The following is a 23,695-nucleotide window of genomic DNA, read 5'->3' as shown; positions in this document are numbered from 1 at the left end:
CTCCACCCTCTCCCCGGTGAGAACAAGTGTCAAACGCCATTACAAGACAAAACATGAAAATTCATTCAAGGATGAGTCTGACAAGGCAGAGACATTAAAACGTGCTGTGTCCAGGTACAGTAAACAAACACACCCTGAAAACCTTTGTCACTGCTAAACACACCGCCACCGAAGCAAGCTATCACTTTGCTCACTGCATTGCAAAGCAAGGAAAACCATTTACTGATGGCGAATATATCAAAGAGGCGATCTTGTCAAGCTCAGAGGTTTTGGTTGATGGCTTGACTAACAACGAGACACTCAAAAAAAAAAAAAAGGATAAGCAGCTAAAAGTCACAAAGTACAACCCCGAAATCAGAGCTGAGCCAAGGAAAACAGGGCCAGGGATCACATTAAGGTAGGCATCTTTTATCTTTGTAATATAAAAGAATATCTAAAATGCTGCATATAATTTACTGTTTAAGTTGATAGTGAACAACTAGCTAGTGAACTGTTGCACTTATTTTCAAGTTTTGACATTTTCTACAATATGCATTTATTTTGTAGTTAATTGAAAAAGAATGGTTGTTATACGATTTCAATATATGTTCATGTTGGTTTTTTGGGGGTAAAATTACAGCTCTGTTGGATATAAAAAAATTGAATGTGCGTCATTAATCTCGGTGTGGCACACTGATTGACAAGAAAATTTGAAAGTGGCACTCCACACCAAAAAGGTTGCTGACCCCTGATCTAGAGTATTGCTTCGGTAGATTGTCCTGCCTTCTACACTGTTTGTATAGCATGTATGCGTGACGTCATCCTGAAAAGGCTTTCAACTTCCTGTGTCAGAGGATCATTAATCCATCACGAATATGACCTGAGTGCCCAGCCTGCCAGATGTTGACAAGATATCTGTTGATTCTTGTCTTTTTCAAAAGTGATGGTAAATTCAGCACGCAATAGATGACTTTTTGATTCACACCAGGAAGCTGAGGTCACACAGTCTGGAAAGAGTAAACATCAGGTCGGCAACAGAGACAAGACAAACTGAGCGAGTGTGCGACTCGCTGGCACCAGCAAACCCCAGCCCAACACAGTGTGCCCACTAAGCCCCCCTAAAAAAACAACAGTTTCTAAAAGCGGAGCTGCTAACTTGCTAATAATAGCCAAATGTCAACAGCCTTTCTCGCCTCACCTTTCCCATCACAGGAGGCAGGATTTTAGGGGTGTGGCTACCAGGTGACACACTCTTTTTACGCCTCCTTTATCCTCTTCAGGATGACGGACGTGTGACAATATATCGATATGGTAATACAGTGGGGCAAATAAGTATTTAGTCAACCACCAATTGTGCACGTTTTCCTACTTGAAAAGATTAGAGAGGCCTGTAATTGTCAACATGGGTAAACCTCAACCATGAGAGACAGAATGTGGGGGGGAAAAAAACAGAAAATCACAGTTTGATTTTTAAAGAATTTATTTCCTAATTAGAGTGGAAAATAAGTATTTGGTCACCTACAAACAAGCAAGATTTCTGGCTGTCAAAGTGGTCTAACTTCTTCTAACGAGGTCTAACGAGGCTCCACTTGTTACCTGTATTAATGGTACCTGTTTTAACTCAGTATCGGTATAAAAGACACCTGTCCACAAGCTCAGTCAGTCACACTCCAAACTCCACTATGGCCAAGACCAAAGAGCTGTCTGAGGTCACCAGAGACAAAATTGTAGACCTACACCCGGCTTAGAAGACTGAATCTGCAATAGGTAAAACGCTTGGTGTAAAAAAATCAACTGTGGGAGCAATTATTAGAAAATGGAAGACGTACAAGACCACTGATAATCTCCCTTGATCTGGGGCGCCATGCAAGATCTCACCCCGTGGCGTCAAAGTGATAACAAGGACGGTGAGCAAAAATCCCAGAACCGCACAGGGGGACCTATTGAATGACCTACAGAGATCTGGGACCACAGTAACAAAGGCTACTATCAGTAACACAATGCGCCGCCAGGGACTCAAATCCTGCACTGCCAGACGTGTCCCCCTGCTGAAGCCAGTACATGTCCAGGCCCGTCTGCGGTTCGCTAGAGAGCATTTAGATGATCCAGAAGAGGACTGGGAGAATGTGTTATGGTCAGATGAAACCAAAATAGAACTTCTTAGTAGAAACACAGGTTCTCTTGTTTGAGGGGAAAGAATACTGAATTGCATCCGAAGAACACCATACCCACTGTGAAGCACGGGGGTGGAAACATCATGCTTTGGGGCTGTTTTTCTGAAAAGGGTCCAGGACGACTGATCTGTGTAAAGGAAAGAATGAATGGGGGCATGTATCGAGAGATTTTGAGTGATAATCTCCTTCCATCAGCAAGGGCATTGAAGATGAGACGTGGCTGGGTCTTTCAGCATGACAATGATCCCAAACACACAGCCAGGGCAACAAAGGAGTGGCTTCGTAAGAATCATTGCAAGTGGCCTGGAGTGGCTTAGCCAGTCTCCAGATCTCAACCCCATTGAAAATTTGTGGAGGGAGTTGAAAATCTGTGTTGCCCAACGACAGCCCCAAAACATCACTGCTCTGGAGGAGATCTGCATGGAGGGATGGGCCAAAATACCAGCAACAGTGTGTGAAAAGCTTGTGAAGAGTTATAGAAAACGTTTGGCCTCCGTTATTGCCAACAAAGGGCACGTAACAAAGTATTGAGATGAACTTTTGGTATTGACCAAATACTTATTTTCCACCATGATTTTTAAATAAATTCTTTAAAAATCAAGCAATGTGATGTTCTGTTTTTTTTCCACATTCTATCTGTCATGGTTGAGGTTTACCCATGTTGACAATTACAGGGCTCTTTAATATTTTCAAGTGGGAGAACTTGCACAATTAGTGGTTGACTAAATACTTATTTGCCCCACTGTAATACTGCTGCAAATAAATATTTGAACACTTGAGAAAATCAATGTCAGTGTTTGGTACAGTAGCCTTTGTGACCAATTACAGAGGTCATACGCTTCCTGTAACTTTTCACCAGGTTTGCACGCACTGCAGTAGGGATTTTACATCACTGCTCCAAACATATCTTCTCTAGATCAATCAGGTTTCTGGGCTGACCCTGAGAAAAACTGAGTTTTCAGCTTCCTTAAAAGATTTTCTATTGGGTTTAGGGCTGCAGCTATTGAATATTTTAGTAATTGAGTAATCAACTGAAAATTCTATCGATTAATCGAGTAATCGGATGAAACATTTTTATTTATTTATTTTTTTTTGTAAAGAGCAATTATAAATATAGATGAGGAAACAAGACATTTCATCTAATATTGAAACCATTTTCAGTCAATCAATGTCTTTATTTTCGATGTACATTACATTGTTGAAAACAGCCAACAACCTAATTGCATCTCAAATGTGACGAAAAAAAAGGACTAATTCACTGCTTTCACTTAAAAAAAAACTTTTAGATCTTATAAAAAATATATATATATTTCTTACTAGTGTTGCACCGATACCATTTTTTGGGCCCGATACCGATACAGATACCTGGCTGTGCAGTATCGGCCGATACCGATACCATTCCGATACCACTCTGTTAGCAAAAAAAAAAAACAAAAAAAAAAAACACACACATATATATAAACTATATGTACATATAAGGGATGCAACGATACAGTTAAGTCATGGTTCGGTACGATTTTCGATACATTTCAATACATTTAATGCTCTGAAACAGAAAATACAACTGTTATTTTTATTTGCTAACAAGCATAAATAACTTCATATAAACAAGCATTTTAGCGCATAATATTTATGTGCTTACTTCTTACTGATCTGAAGAAATTTTGTATATAAGTGCTGAGAACAATCATTAACCCATTTTATCCCGAATTTTCCCCAGACATGCAAACTACCAAACCGGGTTGCCCCCTTTCAGTAATCAATAATAAAGAAAAAAGTAATTTAAAAAAATATTATTGTTTTCTGGTCACTATTGTGACCGGCGGGTTGAAATGGGTTAAGTCACGGTTCAGTACGATTTTCGATACAATTCAATACATTTAATGCTCTGAAACAGAAAATACCACTAACTTATATTATTATTATTTATTTATTTTTTTGCTAACAAGCAAAAATAACAGTGCCATCATATAAACAAAAATTTTAGTGCATAATATTTATGTGCTTGCTTCTTACTGATCTGAAGAAATGTTGTATATGGGTGCTGAGAACAATCTTTACTGTTTGTAAAATGGGACACACTGTTGATTGCTGCAGCTCTCTTAGCAGCTTTATTTACCATATAAGCAAAACATCCTATTTGTGGTCCGAGTCCATCTGTAACATGTAATGAATTAACAGTATTTGCAGCATTATCTGTAGTCACTGGTATGGATTGATTTGGCCTGCTTAATTTCCATTCAGTCATGGCGGTTTCTAATTCATCAATGTAGTATATGGACTATGCGCAGCTAATGGCATGGGATCTAATGTAGCACATCTAGGTTGCTATTTGATGATATCTAGTGTGTGCGCGCGAGAGTTGACATGGGATCTAACATAGACATCTAGGTTGCTATTTGATGATATCTAGTGTGCGCGCTGCACCGCTTGTTTTCTGGCCACAGAAGTCACTTCTGCTCATTACTGCACAACACATATGACAATCGACTTTCATAAACAGGACGAGTTTGAAGTACGGCGCTCTTAATTTGACACTCATTGTTCATCATGAAATCATGAGTTTGCTTAGTCTCCCACGGGTTTAAGCTTTCTGATCCAATCGGCGCTATAATAGCAGGCATTAGCTTACGCATGCTAGTCCTTTGTGAATGCCATGTTTGATGAGCAGCGTAATATCGCGGATATGCGTTGTACTTTCCATCCTTAAAATTGAAGACTAAGGATTTAATTTCATTTGGTAATTTCGAGACAAAGACATACAGATGTCATGCATCGGGATTTGGGAGGTTAGTTTACGTGGGGAGGTCAGTACATTTGCGTTCAAGTGATGCCAGTACATGGTATCGGTGCCCTAAATGTTGGTACTCGTCGATACCGATACCACCAATTCGGGCCGGATCGGCACCCCCTGCCGATACTGGTATCGGTATCGGTGCAACTTTATTTCTTACCTAAAAATGTAATTATGCTTGATAACACACATCACTTAAAAGTTAGGTGTTTTTCCCACGTTTCAATCGAATTTCCACTTGTGTCAAGCTATAAGTTCTAGTTAAGTTTTAAGTTGGTCTAAACTGTAAATCCTGATAGGATTTTGAGTTTTTGCAGTGTTCAAAATAAATGCTGTGCTGTATTGGAGCACATTAGGCACCAGTGCTACTTGGTGTTTTATCCAGCAATGACTACTGAGCTAAAATTGACAGTTAGCATGATAAAGTTTTTATTTTACACCTTAATCACTCTACAGCGCTGTTTTCACAGATTAAATAAAGCCTGTATGTAAGAGTTAGCCACGCATCGACAGTGGTCATAATGAAGAGAAACCTAGCCCTCCGCAGGGATAACGTTACGTGAGAGAGTCACAGTAACGTTAATCTTATTTATGAGCGCTGAGAAGTGTACTGCTTTAAGATGGCGGCTGTTTTATTAACGGCGCCGAGTCGGTCATTTCGCATCTAGTTCTACGTACATGTGATATCTATGACACGCATCAGACGCTACTTGCTACCACCGTAGCAACATGCGGGCGTAGTTTTTAACAATGTCGGCGCAGTTTATAACGTCTGTCGGCTGCAGTAATTTTTTTTTTTTTTTTAATTGCTTCTTCCTCTACGCACGTGATGTCAAAAGTAGTCCGGCCAAAACGTAATGCTTAGAGCTGGCAAAATTAAACGATTCCTCAAGGTGAATAAAATTATTCGGATCAGTTTTTAAACTCGAGTTACTCGAGGTGCTCGAGTATTCTTTTCAGCTCTAATTGGGTTTAGGTCTGGAGACTGGCTGGGGCCCTCCAGAACCTTGATATGCTTTTTATGAAGCCAATCCTTGGTTATTCTGGCTGTCTGCTTCGGGCCATTGTCATGTTGGAAGACCCAGTCAAGACCCATTTTCAATGCTCTAACTGAGGGAAGGAGGTTATTTTTCCGAAATCTCACAATACATGGCCCTGGTCATCCTCTCCTTAATACAGTGCAGTCGTCCAGTCCCACGTGTAGAAAAACACCCCCAACACCCTGCTCGACTGAGCATCTTTATCGGGGTGAGGCAGCATTTAGTTATTATGCTCCTCACCTCTGGAACAAGTTACCTGAACGTCTGAAGTATGCTCAAACTGTTGGCTCTTTTAAATCAGGGCTAAAAACGCTTTTGTTTAGCACTGCATATCCATAACTGTCTATATATTTTAATCTACTTGTTTTCTATTCCTATTGTGCTTATCTCCATTGCTGATTTCAATTATTATTTAGTTGTTTTTGTTTTATTTTTATTTATTTATTTTTATTCTATTTGTGATTGTATAATTTTATTTCCTATTTTGAGTGTCCTGGTTTTTACATTGTATTGATTTAAATGTGATTTTTATGATCTTCATGTGATGTAAAGCACTTTGAATTTGCCTTGTGTTGAATTGTGCTATATAAATAAATTTGCCTTGCCTTGTCAGGGGCGTTACTAGAGCCAATACAATACTGGGGCCCTGGCTAGCGAGCAAAAAATTTACTTACCTATCATAAAAAGTCAAAAATAGCGCTTTAAACTACAGTGGTACCTCAACATACGATCGCTTCGACACACCATCTTTTCGACATCCGACGTAAAATTTGACTCGCCTTTTGTTTCTTCATCCGACGACATGCTCGAAATACGACGACATGACAGCACAAACGCACGGCGAATTTTCTTGTAAATCAACACAAGTTTCAAAAAAGGTTGGTACAGGTGGTGAAACAAGGAAAAGGGTGACGCTTACCTTTGAAATGATGATGCAAATTACACAAAAATAAGAGCGTGGGGTGCGCATCCATGAACTGGCTAAACAATACATCTCCACGGTCCTCCGACGACCACCGTTCACCAGTCTTTATAAGTTAAGCTGACAATTATTATTGTGGTAACATCGCCAAAGAAATCGTCAGCTTTGTTCGTTTCTAATCATTTATTCCATCAACTTGTGCAACGCTTAATGTCCCCCGCAGTTAACGTTGTTCTCAAGAAAACATTGAAAGTAAGCTTTCCCTCTCTATGTCACGTCAGCCGTGCGGTGTGTTCAGGTACAGCAAAAATAATCCGCCACATTAGAACCCGATTCGTTACATTACTACAGGAATTATTATTATTCTTATTATTCCGATTTTTATTTATGATTTATTTGTTTTGCTATGCGTAACTGCCATTTGCAATAGTACCAGCAGTATTTATTAAGGTTTTAGTGGAGGTTTTTGGGCTGTGGAACGAATTAATGGAATTATAATGTATTCTTTTTGGGAAATCCTCCTCGACATACGACCAATTTGTACTTACTAACAAGGTCCTGGAACGAATTAACTTCGTATGTAGAGGTACCACTTAGAGCAGGGCGGTAAACCGAAAATTTACCGTCACCGAAATTCTTAACGGTGACCGATGTAATTTTGACCATGTCGGTAAATTCGGTAAATTAATAAAACAAGAAAATATAGTCTTTTCATCCCGCTTTGATTGTGTTGTTCGTCTATGTTCATTCCCCTTTAAGAAAGCAGTGAATGTGCTTACGTACGGAGTCACGTGATCATCAGGAAGCCACTCAAACAAAAGCCCGGTAAGCTAACGCTAGCAGCTAACGCTACAAGCAAAACGTGATGGAGTGTGGCTTAAGGGAGGTTCACCAAACTTTCAACCGACATTTAGTAGACTCTTGGTGGCATCCAGACGGGCTTTCACCCGCTGTCCTCCTTTGTTCTCACGATTTCCGGAGATGGTGCTTTCAGTGCTTTCTACTGGTAGCCAGGCTAACGCTAGCTAGCGGCTAACGCTACAAATGAACGTTATGGAGTCGGATAGCGGCTCTAACCTTGTCGAAACGGCTGAACTTAATGAGTGGATTGGGCACGGACTGCATCTAGCAATTACTATGTGGCGTTATTTTGTATCTGTCTGTGTGTGATTCCTCTGATAGCTTTTGTGATGGTAAAGCATTCAGCATAAAGTACAATCCAACGGCAAAACTTATAATGACCGAGAAATGGCCCCAGCTATTTTTATTGTGCGTGCATTTATTAAAAAATGCACTGGGGGGAAAAAAACCCTTAAACCATAAAGTAAACACTTGTATTTAATAATTATGTCACAGCAGCCATTAACAATAAGTTGTCTTTTTGAAGTGTGCTGTTCAAGCTGCAAGTCATTTGTGTTACAATGACATGTTTGCACAGGCATATTGATTTTGACAATGTACATTGTTCAAGTCATACACGCTGTTATAAATGTTCATACTTGAATTCTTATTGCTTACAATACATTTTTATAAACTTAATGTTTAGACTGCATGTACAATTGTTAAATACAGTATATCAAATTGAATGCTGGTAAATAAATCAACAAGAAATAGTTAATCTGTATTTCATGCATTGATTCAGATTTTCAAATTATATAACAGTCCGCTTGGGCGAATTTATCGTCATTTATCGTTATCGAGATAAATCTGCTCAATTTATCGTGATACATGTTTAAGGCCATATCGCCCAGCCCTAGTACCACTGTATATTGAACATATCTCACCGAAAGTGCTTCGCGGAAGTATCAAGTCATATGCCTATCACAGCCAAAGTTATGTGCATAAATTACCATATTAAGAAGCTATGTGCAGATTGTCTATATGGAGAAAATAGAGTAAGACGACCATATTAAATAGGCACATCCTGTAGATTATGCTATATAGTAAATATACTGTATATAGTATTTTATTTATTTGTTAGTTTTACCGGTGAAATTTCTACTGGGACACTGCAGATCAATACTTGGGCATGTGCCCCAGTGAAATATGTCTGGTGACGGCCATGTCAAAAAGTGAATATTCAGCTTCAGAATTTGAGTCAGCCATACTTGACGAAGTACTTTGTCAACGTTAAAAAAATCTTCTTCGCATGGTAAGCTTTACTCCAACTACTGCTCCCTCGTCTCCATGACTGTTGGCAGATTTCAAACGCTATCAACCACAAAAACTTAAAACATGCCCACAAATGATGCTCAGGTTCAGTTGTCTGACATTTTTTGGTGCAAAGTAGTAACTATATGAGGCACTATGTGTGCAGCTCTGGCTTGTTGAAGTCAGCAATTTTGAGACTGCGGCATTTAAAGGGTTAAAGAGTCATATCGTATAAAATAAATGAATACATTTGCAAACTAGATGGACTTTATCTAAAAGCGCATGCACTATTTTCTAACTTAAAGTGTGCAATAAACTTTGGGATACCTTAGATGTTTTGCAATTTTAATCTAAATCCAAGGACTGTTTTAATATTTAGACTGGGACCTATATAAAAAGACAACATCTGTGCTTTTTCCCTGAATATTTGGGTCTACTACACTAATGTGTATTAGTCATGCCGTTGATAGCAAATAGACATCCATTTCATTTGAACTGTGAGGACTGAAAGTGAATGCTCACGATTCAATGAGCAGCCAGTGAGTTAATGTTGATCCTGATGGTGGGTTTCTTTGAAGTGGTACTTGCTGTAAAATATTTGAAAACCACTAGTTTACAATGTATGATAAAAAGTCAATCCAGAAAGAGAATATCATACTTTTGGTTTGTTTTGCTTAGTACCGAGAGCCAGAGTGTGATTGGTTCAGTGTTTTTATGAATTACCTTGAAGCTAAGCTGATGAACAAATGGAGCTCAGCATGCCCTATCAATCAAAAGGGGATGAAGGACATGTCATCTAGTGAGGAAAGGGGGCACTGTTAATAAAAATACATTATAAAGTAGGCTTTCTGCCCGGTCGTCCCCCCGCCCCGTAGCACATTGGCTCCTCTGTGCCCAAAGCAGACCTAAGACCCTCTGCCCTCAGGTATTTAAACAAACAAATCACCAAAATAAATCAATGCGAAACCTCGAAACCTGACCAAAGTGTGCCGAGGAGCCCCTCGGCTCCGAGCGCGAGCAGAACACCACCAATTTCTGATGGTCAATATTTGAGGAGCTAATTTGGAGAGTGCGCGCTATCCATTGGGGAGAGAAGGACTTAGTGACTGGAGTGTTTTTCCTCTGTCTCATAATGGGGCGACACTTGTGTTTGCAGCCATGTTGCCATTACTGAAGCCTTGATGACCCAATCATCAAACCTTAAGACCGGATTTCCCCACCTTTTTTTTTTAAATGTTATGTCATGATGTTCCGTAATGATGCTCTCAATTTACTTTACTTAGTGTGAAAATTTGACTTATTTGAACACAAACCTGTTGTATTAAAATGTTTTCCTGATTATTTCTCACAACATATTTGGCTAGGAATCACTGGATTAATGGAAGGTAACATTGGTATCTCATGGCGTCTCCTCACCAGACTCTTCCTGTGGTCTGTTCTGAGCGTCACGGTGTCCGAGACTTCGGAGGCGACCTTCAGGAGCTTTACACTGCGGTGGCTGGGCAAGGAAATTCGCGCAAGCGCAAACTGTCTGAGCCGGACGCTTTAGTTGCCAAAGGTCCTGACCACACCATTTCCTCAGGTTTGTGAGATTTTTATTGCGTTGTCACAAGACTTTTACATCGTGGGCTCTGTGCTGGATGCTTGTCCTTGTCACTTTCTTGTTTTTTGTCAACAATTTTAGGTTTTAATCCAAATGATATGAATACTATAGCAAAGCAATTGAAAATTAGCTCTTTAAATATGTTTAATAGGGCTGTCAAACGATTACAATTTTTAATTGAGTTAATCACAGCTTTAAAATTAATTAATCGTGATTGATCGCAATTCAAACCATCTCCAAAATATGCCATATTTTTCTTTAAATTATTGTTGTAATAGAAAGATGAGACACAAGACGGACATAAACATTCAACATACTTACATAAGTACTGTATTTGTTTATTATAACAATAAATCCACAAGATGGCATTAACATTATTAACATTCTTTCTGTTAAAGGGATTTACGGATAGAAAGACTTGTAGTTCTTAATAGATAAATGTTAGTACAAGTTATAGTAATTTACAAATTTGATATTAAAACTCTTGATGTTTTTGTTTTAATAAAATCTGTAAAATTTTCAATCAAAAAATAAACTAGTAGCTCGCCATTGTTGACCTCGCCACAGTGTCTTTAACTACGTAAAATAGTGATTGAAATACACCACAAGGTGTCACTGACGAGTTTTAAATTACTTAAGAAATCAAGCCAAGGCAAAGTCTGAGTAAGTTTTATGTTTATTTTGCATAGCTATTTTGATTGGGAATGCCAGTTCGCTTTGCATTGAGCGCTTTTCTTTTTGTGAACATTGTTTTTTGAGAGATAGGAATATTATTTTTGTTGTACTTTCACTAAATGATACTGTAGCAACTTAACGGTTCCGCCCAAATGCATGATGGGAAGTTGGGCAACCATGACTGTCATTAGTGGCTGAAAATGGTATACAATATGTTCTGTGTTGTGTTCAATTAAGCGTGTTAAGAAAAAGATTGTCTCCTTTCATTCTTCCCCTCTTCGTTCGCCGCAATAGGTTTGCCAAAGCTTATGCCAATAAAAGGCGCGGTCTAATAAACGTCTGTGTCCACTCGCATTTCTCTGCGTTTTCGGTCTTTGTAAACCGTTTTGAGGCAAAGCATGAACAGGTCATTCCATGCATGGGTTAATTGCGTCAAATATTTTAACGTGATTAATTTCAAAAATTAATTACCGCCATTAACGTGATAAATTTGACAGATTTTAATATCTTGGCCAATTGTAACCCAGAAGTAGAGCATTTTTCATTCCTATATTTTTTTGGATTGTGAAATTGGTTTCTTTACGGAATCATTCATGTACACCAATTGAGAAAATGAATGCAACGATTTTAATTTAATTAGAATTTAACTGAATTTCATTTTGGGGAGAAAAAAAGTCAATGCACGCAGTTATTTTCTCGCACCGCGCAAAATGATGTGGTAGGCCGGATATAGGCCCCGGTCCTTGTGTTTGAAACCTGTCCTGCAGAAAGACTTGTAAAAACTGTTTTGGACGGATATATGAAAGAAAAGTTTGTAGTGAGAAAGTATAAAAACTTATTTTGTGTTGATATATTTTCTGAAACCAGTTGTTTAAATTTGAGTTTATTTTACAATTTCCTCATTTTGTGTTTTAGTTTGGATTTGTCATTAGTATTTTGACAGCTTTTTTTTCTTTAAAAAGAACGAATATTTGAAGCTAAGGATAAAAACTGCCCTGTAATGTTGGTAATTATTTTAAAAGATGCAAGAAGCCTTAAATTATAACAAGTTACAGACTATACAGTGAGGAGCAGAAGTATTTGCATCCCTTGTGATTTTGTAAGTTCACCCACTTAGAAAATAGGTACAAATCTGAAATTTCAATCATAGATGCATTTATACTTATAGAGACATAATCTAAAAAAAATCTGAAACTCACATTGAATGATTTTTCAATAACTTATTTGTAATTTACTGGGGTTCACAAGTATTTGCACCCCTGAGAAAATCGGCGCTAATATTTAGTGCAGAAAGCGTTTGTTTGCAGTTATAAAGGTCAGACGCTTTCTGTAGTTCTTCACTTGGTTTTCACATGTGGAAACAGGGATTTTTGGCATATTCCTCCACACAAATCTTCTCTCGATCTGTCAGGTTTTCGTGGCTGTCGTTGAGAAAAACCAAGTTTCAGCTTCATCCAAAGATTTTCCATTGGATTGAGGATTGGCTTGGCCACTTCAGAACCTTGAGATGGTTTTTATGCAGCCACTCCTTGGTCAGCTTGGCTGTGTGCTTTGGATCATTGTCACGTTGGAAGATCCAGCCATGACTCATCTTCAATTCTCTGACTGAGGGAAGGAGGTTACGCTTCATTTCACCATTGATCCTCTGCTTTATACAGTACAGTCGTCCTTTCCCCTTTGCCCACAGCCCCAAAGCATGAGGTTTCCATCCCCATACTTTACAGTGGGGATGGTGTTCTTGGGATTGTATACATCCTTCTTTCTCCTCCACACACGATGAGTAAAGTTTCCACCCAAAAGTTCTACTTTTGTCTTATCTGACCACATGACTTTCTCCCATGACCCGTCTGCATCATTCAGATGGTCCCTAGCAAACTTCAGACGATGGGCCTTCATATGTACTGGCTTCAACAGGGGAACCTTTTGAGCAATGCATGATTTTAAACCGTTGCACCGTAGTTTTCTACTGACAGTAGCCTTTGATTATGTGCATCCAGCTCTCTTCAGGTCATTGATCAGCTTCTGCCGTGTAGTTCTTGGCTGAGCCTTCACTTTTCTGATCATGAGTGATGCCCCACGAGGAGAGATTTTACATGGAGCCCCAGTCCAAGTTAGATTATCAGTCATGTTTAGCCTTTTCCATTTTCTAACAATTGCTGCAAATGTTGATTTATTCTCACCAAGCTGCTTTCCAATTGTCCCATAGCCTTTTCCAGGTCTGTGGAGCTCAGCGATTTTTATTTCTGGTGTCTTTCGAAAGCTCTGTAGTCTTGCCCATGGTTGCAGTTGGATTATGACTGACTGTGGGGTGCACAGGTAACAATTATGAGTTCAAACAGGTGGTGGGTGGGTGGGAGGTTACCCTTCCATCCAGCCATCCATCCATTCATTCATTCATTCACTCTCACTTATCCGAGTTCGGGTCGCGGTTTCTGAAGGGAAGCCCAGACTTCCTTCTCCCCAGCCACTTTTGCCAGCTCTTCTTGGGGGATCCCAAGGCGTTCCCAGGCCAGCCAGGAGACATAGTCTCCCTCATGGGATAAAGGTGGACTTTTTTAAGAAAGACTTTGAGTTTCATAATCATTGCTGATTCTCAGGGGGTACAAATACTTATGAACACCAGTAAATTACGAATAAATTATTTCAAAAACATTAAATGTAAGTTCCTTATTTATTTTTATTATGTCTCAATAAGTGGACATTCATCTATGATCGGAATTTCAGACCTCACCCTATTTTCTAAGTGGTTGAACTTTCAAAATCACAAGGGATGCAAATACCTCTGTTCCTCACTGTATGTAGACACGACCAAGCATCCAACAAGATAAAATCGCCTGTATTTCCACATCATTTAGGCGCCGAGGAAAATGAAGCTGTCAGCGAGCAGAATCACACCAGTCCAGTGGAGGAAGCAGGAGATCACATAATCCACACATCTTCAGCAAAGCAGCAGGTATGGCAGGCATACTCATTATTAAATTAAAGTAGGAATTTTCTCAATGTCCACAAAGACACAGGTATAACATTGTGTATTTTTAGATGTATTGAGGCTTTATTTTACTTTTTCCCCCCTTCATTTTCATCACATCATGGAAGTTTCTGCCACATCCCTGAATCCAAACATTTTTACGGCATACTATTTTACACTTACAGTGGTACCTCAACATATCACGTCGACATACGATCCTTTCGACATCCAACGTAAAATTTGACTCGCCATTAGCAGTGTTGTTAATAACGGCGTTAGAATATAACGGCGTTACTAACAGCGTTATTTTCTTCAGTAGTGAGTAATCTAATTATTTACTTTTCTCATCTTGGCAACGCCGTTACCGTTACTGAGGCGGGAAAGGCGTGCGTTACTATGTGTTACGATGTTGGTTGACTGACGCGAGAAAAGTCTGAAAAAGATGGACTGCAGGAGTGGGGAGGAGGCAAGGGAGTGTGACGCCGGTGCAAACGCGATGCTACTATGCTAGGTGGCTCCAATAATACCTGACTGTAGCCGATAGCCTACAAACTACGCCCATACGATGCTTCGGTAGATATCACATATATACAGAACTAGATGCAAATGACAGACACGGCGACATGTATAATAAAGATAAATACGATTTAATAATAAACTAGATACGTTAGTGAACAGCCGCCATCTTAAAGCAGTAACTTTATCAGGAAGGCTCTGTTGTAGAGAACCTTTCTAGGGAGCCTAAGTAACTTTTTATCTAAAATGCTCCTAAATCGGCAAAACTTAATTTAAATGTATCTTTAAATGATGAAACAGTTTTAAAACTTACACATGTCTAAAATAGACAGAAGGGAACTAATGCAATAACGGGAGCAATTGTAACAACTTTAACGGTTGATTCACAACATGAAATGACTTCCACACAGAGCAAAAGTTACTATCTAGTTATCGCAATATCCGCAATACCCATGTGTCTAGTTAAGTTTAGGGTAAAGAATTGGGCTAGTTTTGCCAATTGTCCCAAAAACCCTTTAAACTTCACATTGTGTGACCTGTTTTTTTTTTTTTTTTTGAGGGAAAAAAAAAAAACATGAAAATTATCACCAATTACTTTGCCAAGTAACTAATTACTCTTACATTCAGGTAACTGAGTTACTAACGTAATTACTTTTTGGGAGAAGTAATTTGTAACTGTATTACTTTTTTAAAGTAAGATTAAAAACGCTGGCCATTAGTCTCGACATAAGACGACATGAAATAAGACAATTTATGGCAGTGTCGCAATTTTATTGTTTTCCCGCGAGACGGACGCACGGCGGATTTTCTTTTGAGAGAAATGAACATGGGTCTCAAGAAGGTTTAGTGCAGGTGGTGAAAAAAATAAAAAAGGTGACACTTACTATTGTAATTAAAAAGAAAATGATAGAAAAATTCTGAGCGTGGTGTGCAAGTCAGTGAACTGGCTGAATAATCCGGCTGGGATATGTCTACGATACCGAGGACGACTCTCATTATTATCATTGATATTTTAACATCGGCAAGGAAGTCGCCAGCTTCGGCAGGTTTTTAATAATTTATTTCAGAATTGGTGGAACACAAAACGGATACTCTTCGTCGAGTCGACGCCAACTACAACATAACATGGAAAGAGAAAGTAAAATCTCTGCCACACCTCTCTTAATCTCTCGACATTCAGGAGCAGCATGCAAAACACATCCGCCACATTAGAACCCAATTCGTTACATTTTTATGAGTATTATTATTATTAGGGTTGTTCCGATCATGTTTTTTTGCTCCCGATCCGATCCCGATCGTTTTAGTTTGAGTATCTGCCAATCCCAATATTTCCCGATCCGATTGCTTTTTTTTTTGCTCCCGATTCAATTCCAATCATTCCCGATAATTTTTCCCAATCATATACATTTTGGTAATGCATTAAGAAAAAAATGAATAAAACTGGGACGAATATATACATTCAACATACAGTACATAAGCTATGTAATAATAATATGCTACCAATTGATATATCTTCTCTGCGTTGGGAAATAAAATAAGGTGTTAAGAAAAAGATCTATTCCTACCTTGCGTCCCCACATTGCTTCCCATGATATTTCTAAACGTAGGGAGAGGGATTGTAAGGCTTTAGCCAATTAAAATAAGCTTCCAAAGGCTGCCAAGATTCACTCTACTCATTTTACGCTGCCTTTTATCGCTCTATATAGGTAAAATGGCGCCATTACAGTTTGAGTGCGACAATGCGTGAGTGGGTCGTGCAAGGCATGCATTAATTGCGTTAAATATTTTAACGTGATACATTTTTTAAAAAATTAATTACCGCCGTTATCGGGATAAATTTGATAACCCTTCCGTAAGCCTAAACTAAAGACTCTGGATGAGTGTAAGATGTTATGTAACGTTAAATACAATTAGAAAATTATTTAATTAAAAAAAATCTATATATTAAAAAAAAGGCATTGCTGATATTTATTTGCCAATTCCGATACTTTGAAAATGACGTGATCATCCCGATCGATCGGGACATCTCTAATTTTTATCATTATTATTATTATTATTCCGAATTGTATTAATAATTTATTTGTTGTTGCTATGTGCAATTGCTATTTGTAAATGTACCTGCAGTATTTATTAAGGATTTGACGTAGTATTTTGTGCCGTTGAACGGATTAATCAAATTATAATGTATTCAAATGGGAACTTCCCGCTCAACATACGACCATTTCGACATACAAACCAGGTCCTGGAATGAATTAAATTCGCATGTAGAGGTACCACTGTGTTAGATTTTATTATCAGTCGCATCTTGCCAGAACACACAATTCTGATTGCAGAAACGGCTGCTCACCACCATGTCGTTAGGCTTTATTCATGGTTGCAGAATGGTCTGACCAAGAGAGATATAGCGCCATCTGTTGCTTACACTTGATAAACCTAATAATGAAACGTCTTTTCATTGGCAAGTGTCCCACAATTAATTGCATTTTGTGTAGCCATTTTCCCTAACATGTATTTAGTTTAAAAAAGAATATGTCATAAAAAAAACCTACTTTGGAAATATGATAATCATTTAAAAAAAAAAAAAAAAAAAAAAAAAACATATTTAATTAACAGTCATTCCAAATGAGAAATTTAAACTCATTCATACATCACTCATTAAAGTATTTCCCATTATCGATTTGTTTTTAAACATAATCAGCGAATGACTTAGTCCATTAACTGGTGTTTCAAACAAAAAAAGTTTATTGACCTCAAAAATACCTATGTCCGTGTGGACATGTTTGAATTTGGCCTGCTGATGTCAATGTTGTTTTAAAAAAAAAAAAAAAAAAGTTTTTGCTGAATGCCAAGATGACTAAATGTTCCACAGTTGGTCACCTGCGGCCGTGCTGAACGAGTGGCGTCCAAAGCAAAGAAGAAGAAAGCTGTGGGATTGTTTAGATGAACGCCATTGTCAAAAAACAATTTTTTAAAGGGAATTTTTAATTGAGTTACTTTTAAAAAATATTTTAATCTTTTAGACTTAATGTTAATAAACTATTATTATGATTTTTAAAATGGGAAGTAGGCCTTTTTGTGAGGATTCATATGTAAATAAATGACTTTTCTATTGAATCAAACAAGAAGTCAAAATCTTTGATTTACTGAATCAGCCGCAGAAAATGTTTACAACAGCTACGCGATCTCAACGCAAATTGTAGGTATTTTGTATAGAACAGTGGTTCTTAAGCTGAGTTCGATCAAACCCCTGGGGTTCGGTATAAAAGTCTAAGGTAGGGGTGTCCAAACTTTTAGCAAAGGGGGCCAGATTTGGTGTGGTAAAAATGGGGGGGGCCAACCTTGACTGACGTCCTTTACGTAGAACAATATATTTAAGCAAATTTTAGCAATCCATTATGTGTGTCACATTTGCTTTTTTTTTTTTTTTTAATTAATTAAACAATTTCGCAACCATCCTATGTGGCGTTCTCTTTCGACTCTTGGGCTCTTGTGAAATACTGCTGCTGAAAAATTAAACTAGCTTCAAGTTGCTTCAATTTCTCGCTTCATATCTTCCTTGTAATCTTGTCATACATGTCAGCGTGTCTTGTTTGGTAATATCGCCTCACATTGAACTCTAAAAAGCTTCAACTGTCTCTTTGCAAATGAGGCAGACACAGTTGTTGCGTATTTTAGTGAAGAAATAGTTCAATTTCCACCTATCCTTGAAGCGTCGGCCGTCACAGTCAACTTTTTTTTTGTTTTTTTGTTGATTGACGCCATTTTAGAAAATTGGGAGTAAAAGGTCACACGGGGTAATGTTGCTTAGAGTGCTGCTGCCTTTTTGTGGGTAAATGAGGAGCAGCATTTAGTGTGTACGCTACTTCATATGCTGGTAGCAGTACTGCTGACAAATTTATTAAGTCTGTGTTCGGCCCAGATTTTATTGATTATATGACAGAGGCTGGGGGGCCGGATGAAATTTGACCACGGGCCGCATTTGGCCCCCGGGCCGGACTTTAGACATGTCTGGTCTAAGGGGTCGGCGTACATTGACTAAAGGCAAAGTGTCGTTTTGACTTACAGTAGTTTTAGACTGTGTTGCCCCAATTTACAAGCTTACCGTAATTCAGTTTCTTTCAACTGAGAGGAGAATCTGGTTTGCTCAGTAGAAGGTTGACCCGTACTTTGTACGAGGAAGTATAACCAAAAAAAAAAACATTTCCGTCGAATTTTACACTATGAAAATATTATGTGATGCAAGGATGCAAAACTAAAACAAGAATCTAGACGTGAAAACAATATTCATTTTCCAAAGTGAACATCAACAGCAAAAGGCACAATTATTTGTAATATATTTGAGATTTGAGGTAATTCGAATGGGAATTCACTCTTATATTATATATTGGGTTGTTCTGATCATGTTTTTTTTGCTCCCGATCCGATCGTTTTAGTTTGAGTATCTGCCGATCCCGATATTTCCCGATCCGATTGCTTTTTTTTGCTCCCGATTCAATTCCAATCATTCCCGATAATTTTTCCCGATCATATACATTTTGGCAAAGCATTAAGAAAAAAATGAATAAAACTCGGACAAATATATACATTCAACATACAGTACATAAGCACTGTATTTGTTTATTATGACAATAAATCCTCAAGATGGCATTTACATTATTAACATTCTTTCTGTGAGAGGGATCCACGGATAGAAAGACTTGTGACTTTGTATATTGTGACTAAATATTGACATCTAGGGTATTTGTTGAGCTTTCAGTAAATGATACTGCAGCCATGCCCCAATGCATGATGGGAAGTGGAACCATGATGGGAAGTGACTGTGCGTCGTGCTACCAATGGATATATTTTCTCTGCTTTGGGAAATAATTTAAGGTGTTAAGATGAAGATCAATTGCCACCTTGTTTCCCCACATTGCTTCCTATGATATTTCTAATCATAGGGAGAGGGATTGCAAGGCTTTAGCCAATTGAAGAAAGGCACCAAAGGCTGCCAAAATTCACTCTACTCATTTAGCGCTGCCTTTTATCTCTCTATAAAGGTAAAACGGCGTCATTACAGATTGAGCCCAACAATGAGTGAGAGGGTCGTGCAGCGCATACATTAATTGCGTTAAGTATTTTAACGTGACAAATTTTTAGTAAATTAATTGCCGCCGTTATCGGGATATTTTTGATAACCCTACCTTAAGCCTAAATTAAAGACTCTGGATGAGTGTAACATATTATGTCTGTAACGTTAAATACAATTAGAAAACGATTTAATTAAAAAAAAAAAAATATATATATATATATATATATATATTAAAAAAAAGCATGGTCGATATTTTTTGCCGATTCCGATACGTTGAAAATGACGTGATGCCCATCGATCGGGACATCTTTAATTATACAGTATATATATCAGTTTTGAATTAGAAAAATTTTACTTCATTATTATATTATTGTGGGGTTCATTACTCTTAGCAAGTTTAAGAACCACTGGTCTAGAACTAGAAAAAAAACATTTATTGCAAGTGTTTGGAAATGCTTTTATGCTAATGTTGACTTTTTGCTCAAAAACTGTGATAATTAGTGTGAATGTGTAAAGTCTCAACTCTCAATCCATGTAGTATTATGTTGTAGGTGAATGATGTGAATCGGCAAACCTTGACCCTTATATACGAGTGTATCAATAGGGTTTAATGGAAAGTGTTAAAAAAAAAAAAGACTACTAATGGAGATTTTTTTTTGTGGGTCCAAGATTTAATGGGAGCCAATGGGTATTAATTTTTATTTGGGTCCTGTTTCAATGTCAAATGGACCCAAATGGAGATTTGTTTGTTGGTTGGAGATTTGGAGTTCAATTTCAATCAAAGCTAATGTGGAGTTTTGTTAGTCCAAGAACATTGACCATGGAGTCAAATGGTCCAATGTATGTTTTTTGGGGGGGTGGGCAAGTGGATTTTCACCCCGAAATGTTTTAAAGAAGAACAATCAAAATATTTTAAAGCTGGAATGTTTGGGGGGGAAAAATCATCCGAAGAATGTTTTTGTGGTTCCTCACTGAATGTCAACGGGAATTTAATGGGAAGTTATTGGTCAAAAATATTTTTTTTCACAGATTTTTTTGAGGAGATATCGAAACCGAAAAGTATTACTTGATGCAAACAAATTGTAAGTTTTATGAACAAGTTTGCTTCAAACTGTTAATTGCCACTCTCACTTGAAGTTTATTCTCAAACTAAACAGTAAACAAAGATAATTACGCATGGTCCATTTATATGAACAACTCCACAGGCTCCTCTGGCATACATTAGCCAATTAGCAGTCATTTAACAATGTTGGTCTTTACCTCATTTACTAGCATCATGATGATTAAGTCAAATCCATTTGAACTGGATTGTTCAAATTGATTGGACGTCTATTGCCATCAAAGGCACTGAGAGTTAAGAAACAGCGACTGAACAAAAACGGTTCAACAGGTTCCACATGCGCACTGTACCAATACTCACTGGCGTCTATAGTCTTATAGCCTTTGTGAAAAATGACTACAGTAATTTTCAGACTATAAGGCATATCTGACCATAAGCCGCCACCCACCAAATTTGACTCAAAAACGGCATTTGTTTTTAGATAAGCCGCACTGCAGTATACTACACAGCTGTTCTCACTCTATTATGGGACATTTATACGAAAAGATATTAACCGCTAACACCTTATTTGACAGCGGCATCATAAGATTGTCATGAAACCAAATGAACCACCATGAAGCTTTGAACCAATTTGCTGCAAAGCGTCATTGCTTCAAGAAGCTTCATTTGGCCATTACTACTTATTTCTTCAATTACTGTTCCAGTTCTTTGATTAATTGCTAGTTATGGTATTTTTGTAACACCTTTGATAGTGGCGCCACCATGCGTGCACTTTCAAACTATGGCTTGAAATATTTACGTAAAATGAATGATAACTGTCCATTTTTGCTTTTAACCAAGAATCTAGACTGTTTACGTTCATATCTATGGAAATTCTGCAATATAAGCATTTATTTACAAGATTTTTTAACTTAAAAAACTCAGTTTCCTGATGGCCGCCATGTTGGATTGCAAAATACCGTAACTTCGGCTTGAAATATTTAAGTAAAATGAACGATAACTGCCCGTTTTTTTTTTTGCGTTGAACAAGAATCTAGTTTTACATTCATATCTATAGAAATTCTGTGATTGAAGCATTTATTTCCAAGATTTTTCAACTTAAAAAGCTCTGTGTTTTGTGACGGCCGCTATGTTGGATTTTGTATCTCTACGCATGACATTTAAGTTGCTAAAAAATGTATATGTTAAATAATGCTATTGATCCTGAAAATATAAGTGATTATCTCTGCATTAGGTGATTTTTGTGCACCTAGTGTAAAATCTGACAATTTTACAGCCATTTTAAGTTTTGTTATACTTATACTGGTATTTGGCGGAAAACACTCAGTTGACTTGAAGTTCCGCTCTGAGACCCCCAATTTGGCCAAATTTCAAAATTGTCCTATATTCACGTGTGATGCATCATTGAAAAGCTTAAAATTTCAATTTTCTGGGGGGGAAGAAAAATTTTGAACAGGAGGGCATTTAAAAAAAAAAAAAAAAAAATTAACAGATAAACCCTATCTGGAGGTGACAACAGAATTACAGACGCCATGACTTTAACGTGATATTATCGCGTACTTACCTTGTTTCGATCCAAAAACCCCATGTAGCATGTATCACTGAGTGTCAAGACACAGCTGTGAATGGCCACAGCTGGATTTTGGGGGGGGATTTTATGGGTAAAACATGGTAATATAACAAGGATCGCGATGCAGAAATCGCAGACATCAAGGAGTGGTTGAGGTTTTCTTTTTCATATATTTACCCTTTTGAAGGTTGTTTTTCAATTTTTCTTTGGATCGATTTTTTATCATCTAACATATCGGAGAAAATGCGATAGTAACAAAAAAAATGCAATTAAGCGATCGTTATGCAGTAGATATCAGTGATGTTTTTACAGACACCATTTTTTTCATTGTGACATAATTTGTTTAAAGGTTTCAAATATGCGAGTGAATAATTTTTTAAAGTCGTTTTTTGTTGTTGTTGTTTGTTTAAACGAAATATTAGACATGCTACCATGCTAAAAATGACAGACATTTTGAATAATAAATATAATTAATTACCTTCGTTTTATGGCTGGGTTGAAACAAAAGCGGTTGCGCGACGTCCGTAAACGGGGGTTTCCAGGGTAAAATGGACAAAAATAATTTGGAGGCTTAATGCGCCATGAATCTGCTATGGCATCATATAGACATATTGTTCTATCAAATACAACAGTTGTTTTGGCATAAAATACAGCAGTTTCTTTTCAAGAGGAGTGCAGGAGCACAAACTGCTTTTTCAGTCTTGTCTGTGTTTTTTCCGCCATATATATAAAAAAAAAATAATAATCAGGATTTTATTATGGAACGACTTTGTATTTTTTGATGCCGCTGCTCATGGAGACTCCAATACTATATGCCAAGAGGAGGTGCTTGTTTTCGTTTTTGGTCGTTAAGTGCAGTGGCGCCACCAGGGGGTGGCCACGGCCACCCCTATAAATTTGTTGGCCACCCCACTGGCCACCCCGCATGCCAGTATATCGTTAGGTTGTTCGAGCCTCAGTTAGGCATTTCATCCCAAATGCACAGCCAGGACTATGGACTATGGATTATGGACTACGCACATGAAATCAGGGGTGCCCATCTGTTGGCATTTGCTACGGGGCTGCACAGAAATAATATTTTATTAACGACCGCATTCTGGCCGAATTAACTTTGGCCTGTGCCCCTGCTTAACACATCAATATCCCTGTCTACTCTAGATATAATACTACAG

The 23,695-nt window shown here is 37.9% G+C and overlaps 1 protein-coding gene across 1 annotated transcript in view; it reads left to right on the top strand.

Annotated features, from left to right (window-relative positions):
* The window catches only part of nhej1 (nonhomologous end-joining factor 1), a 47,168-nt gene extending 24,280 nt beyond the window's left edge, over window positions 1-22,888 (top strand). The window contains exons 6-8 of the mRNA XM_057829476.1: window positions 10,480-10,642; window positions 14,194-14,291; window positions 17,692-22,888. Coding sequence (XP_057685459.1) covers window positions 10,480-10,642; window positions 14,194-14,291; window positions 17,692-17,766 — 336 coding nt within the window. The 3' untranslated portion in view covers window positions 17,767-22,888. The remainder of the gene's footprint in view (window positions 1-10,479; window positions 10,643-14,193; window positions 14,292-17,691) is intronic.
* The last annotated feature ends 807 nt before the right edge of the window (window positions 22,889-23,695 follow it).

This window comes from Corythoichthys intestinalis, chromosome 2, assembly GCF_030265065.1.
Source record: "Corythoichthys intestinalis isolate RoL2023-P3 chromosome 2, ASM3026506v1, whole genome shotgun sequence".
Classification (NCBI taxonomy): domain Eukaryota; kingdom Metazoa; phylum Chordata; class Actinopteri; order Syngnathiformes; family Syngnathidae; genus Corythoichthys; species Corythoichthys intestinalis.
This window is presented reverse-complemented; position numbering and strand designations above follow the sequence as displayed.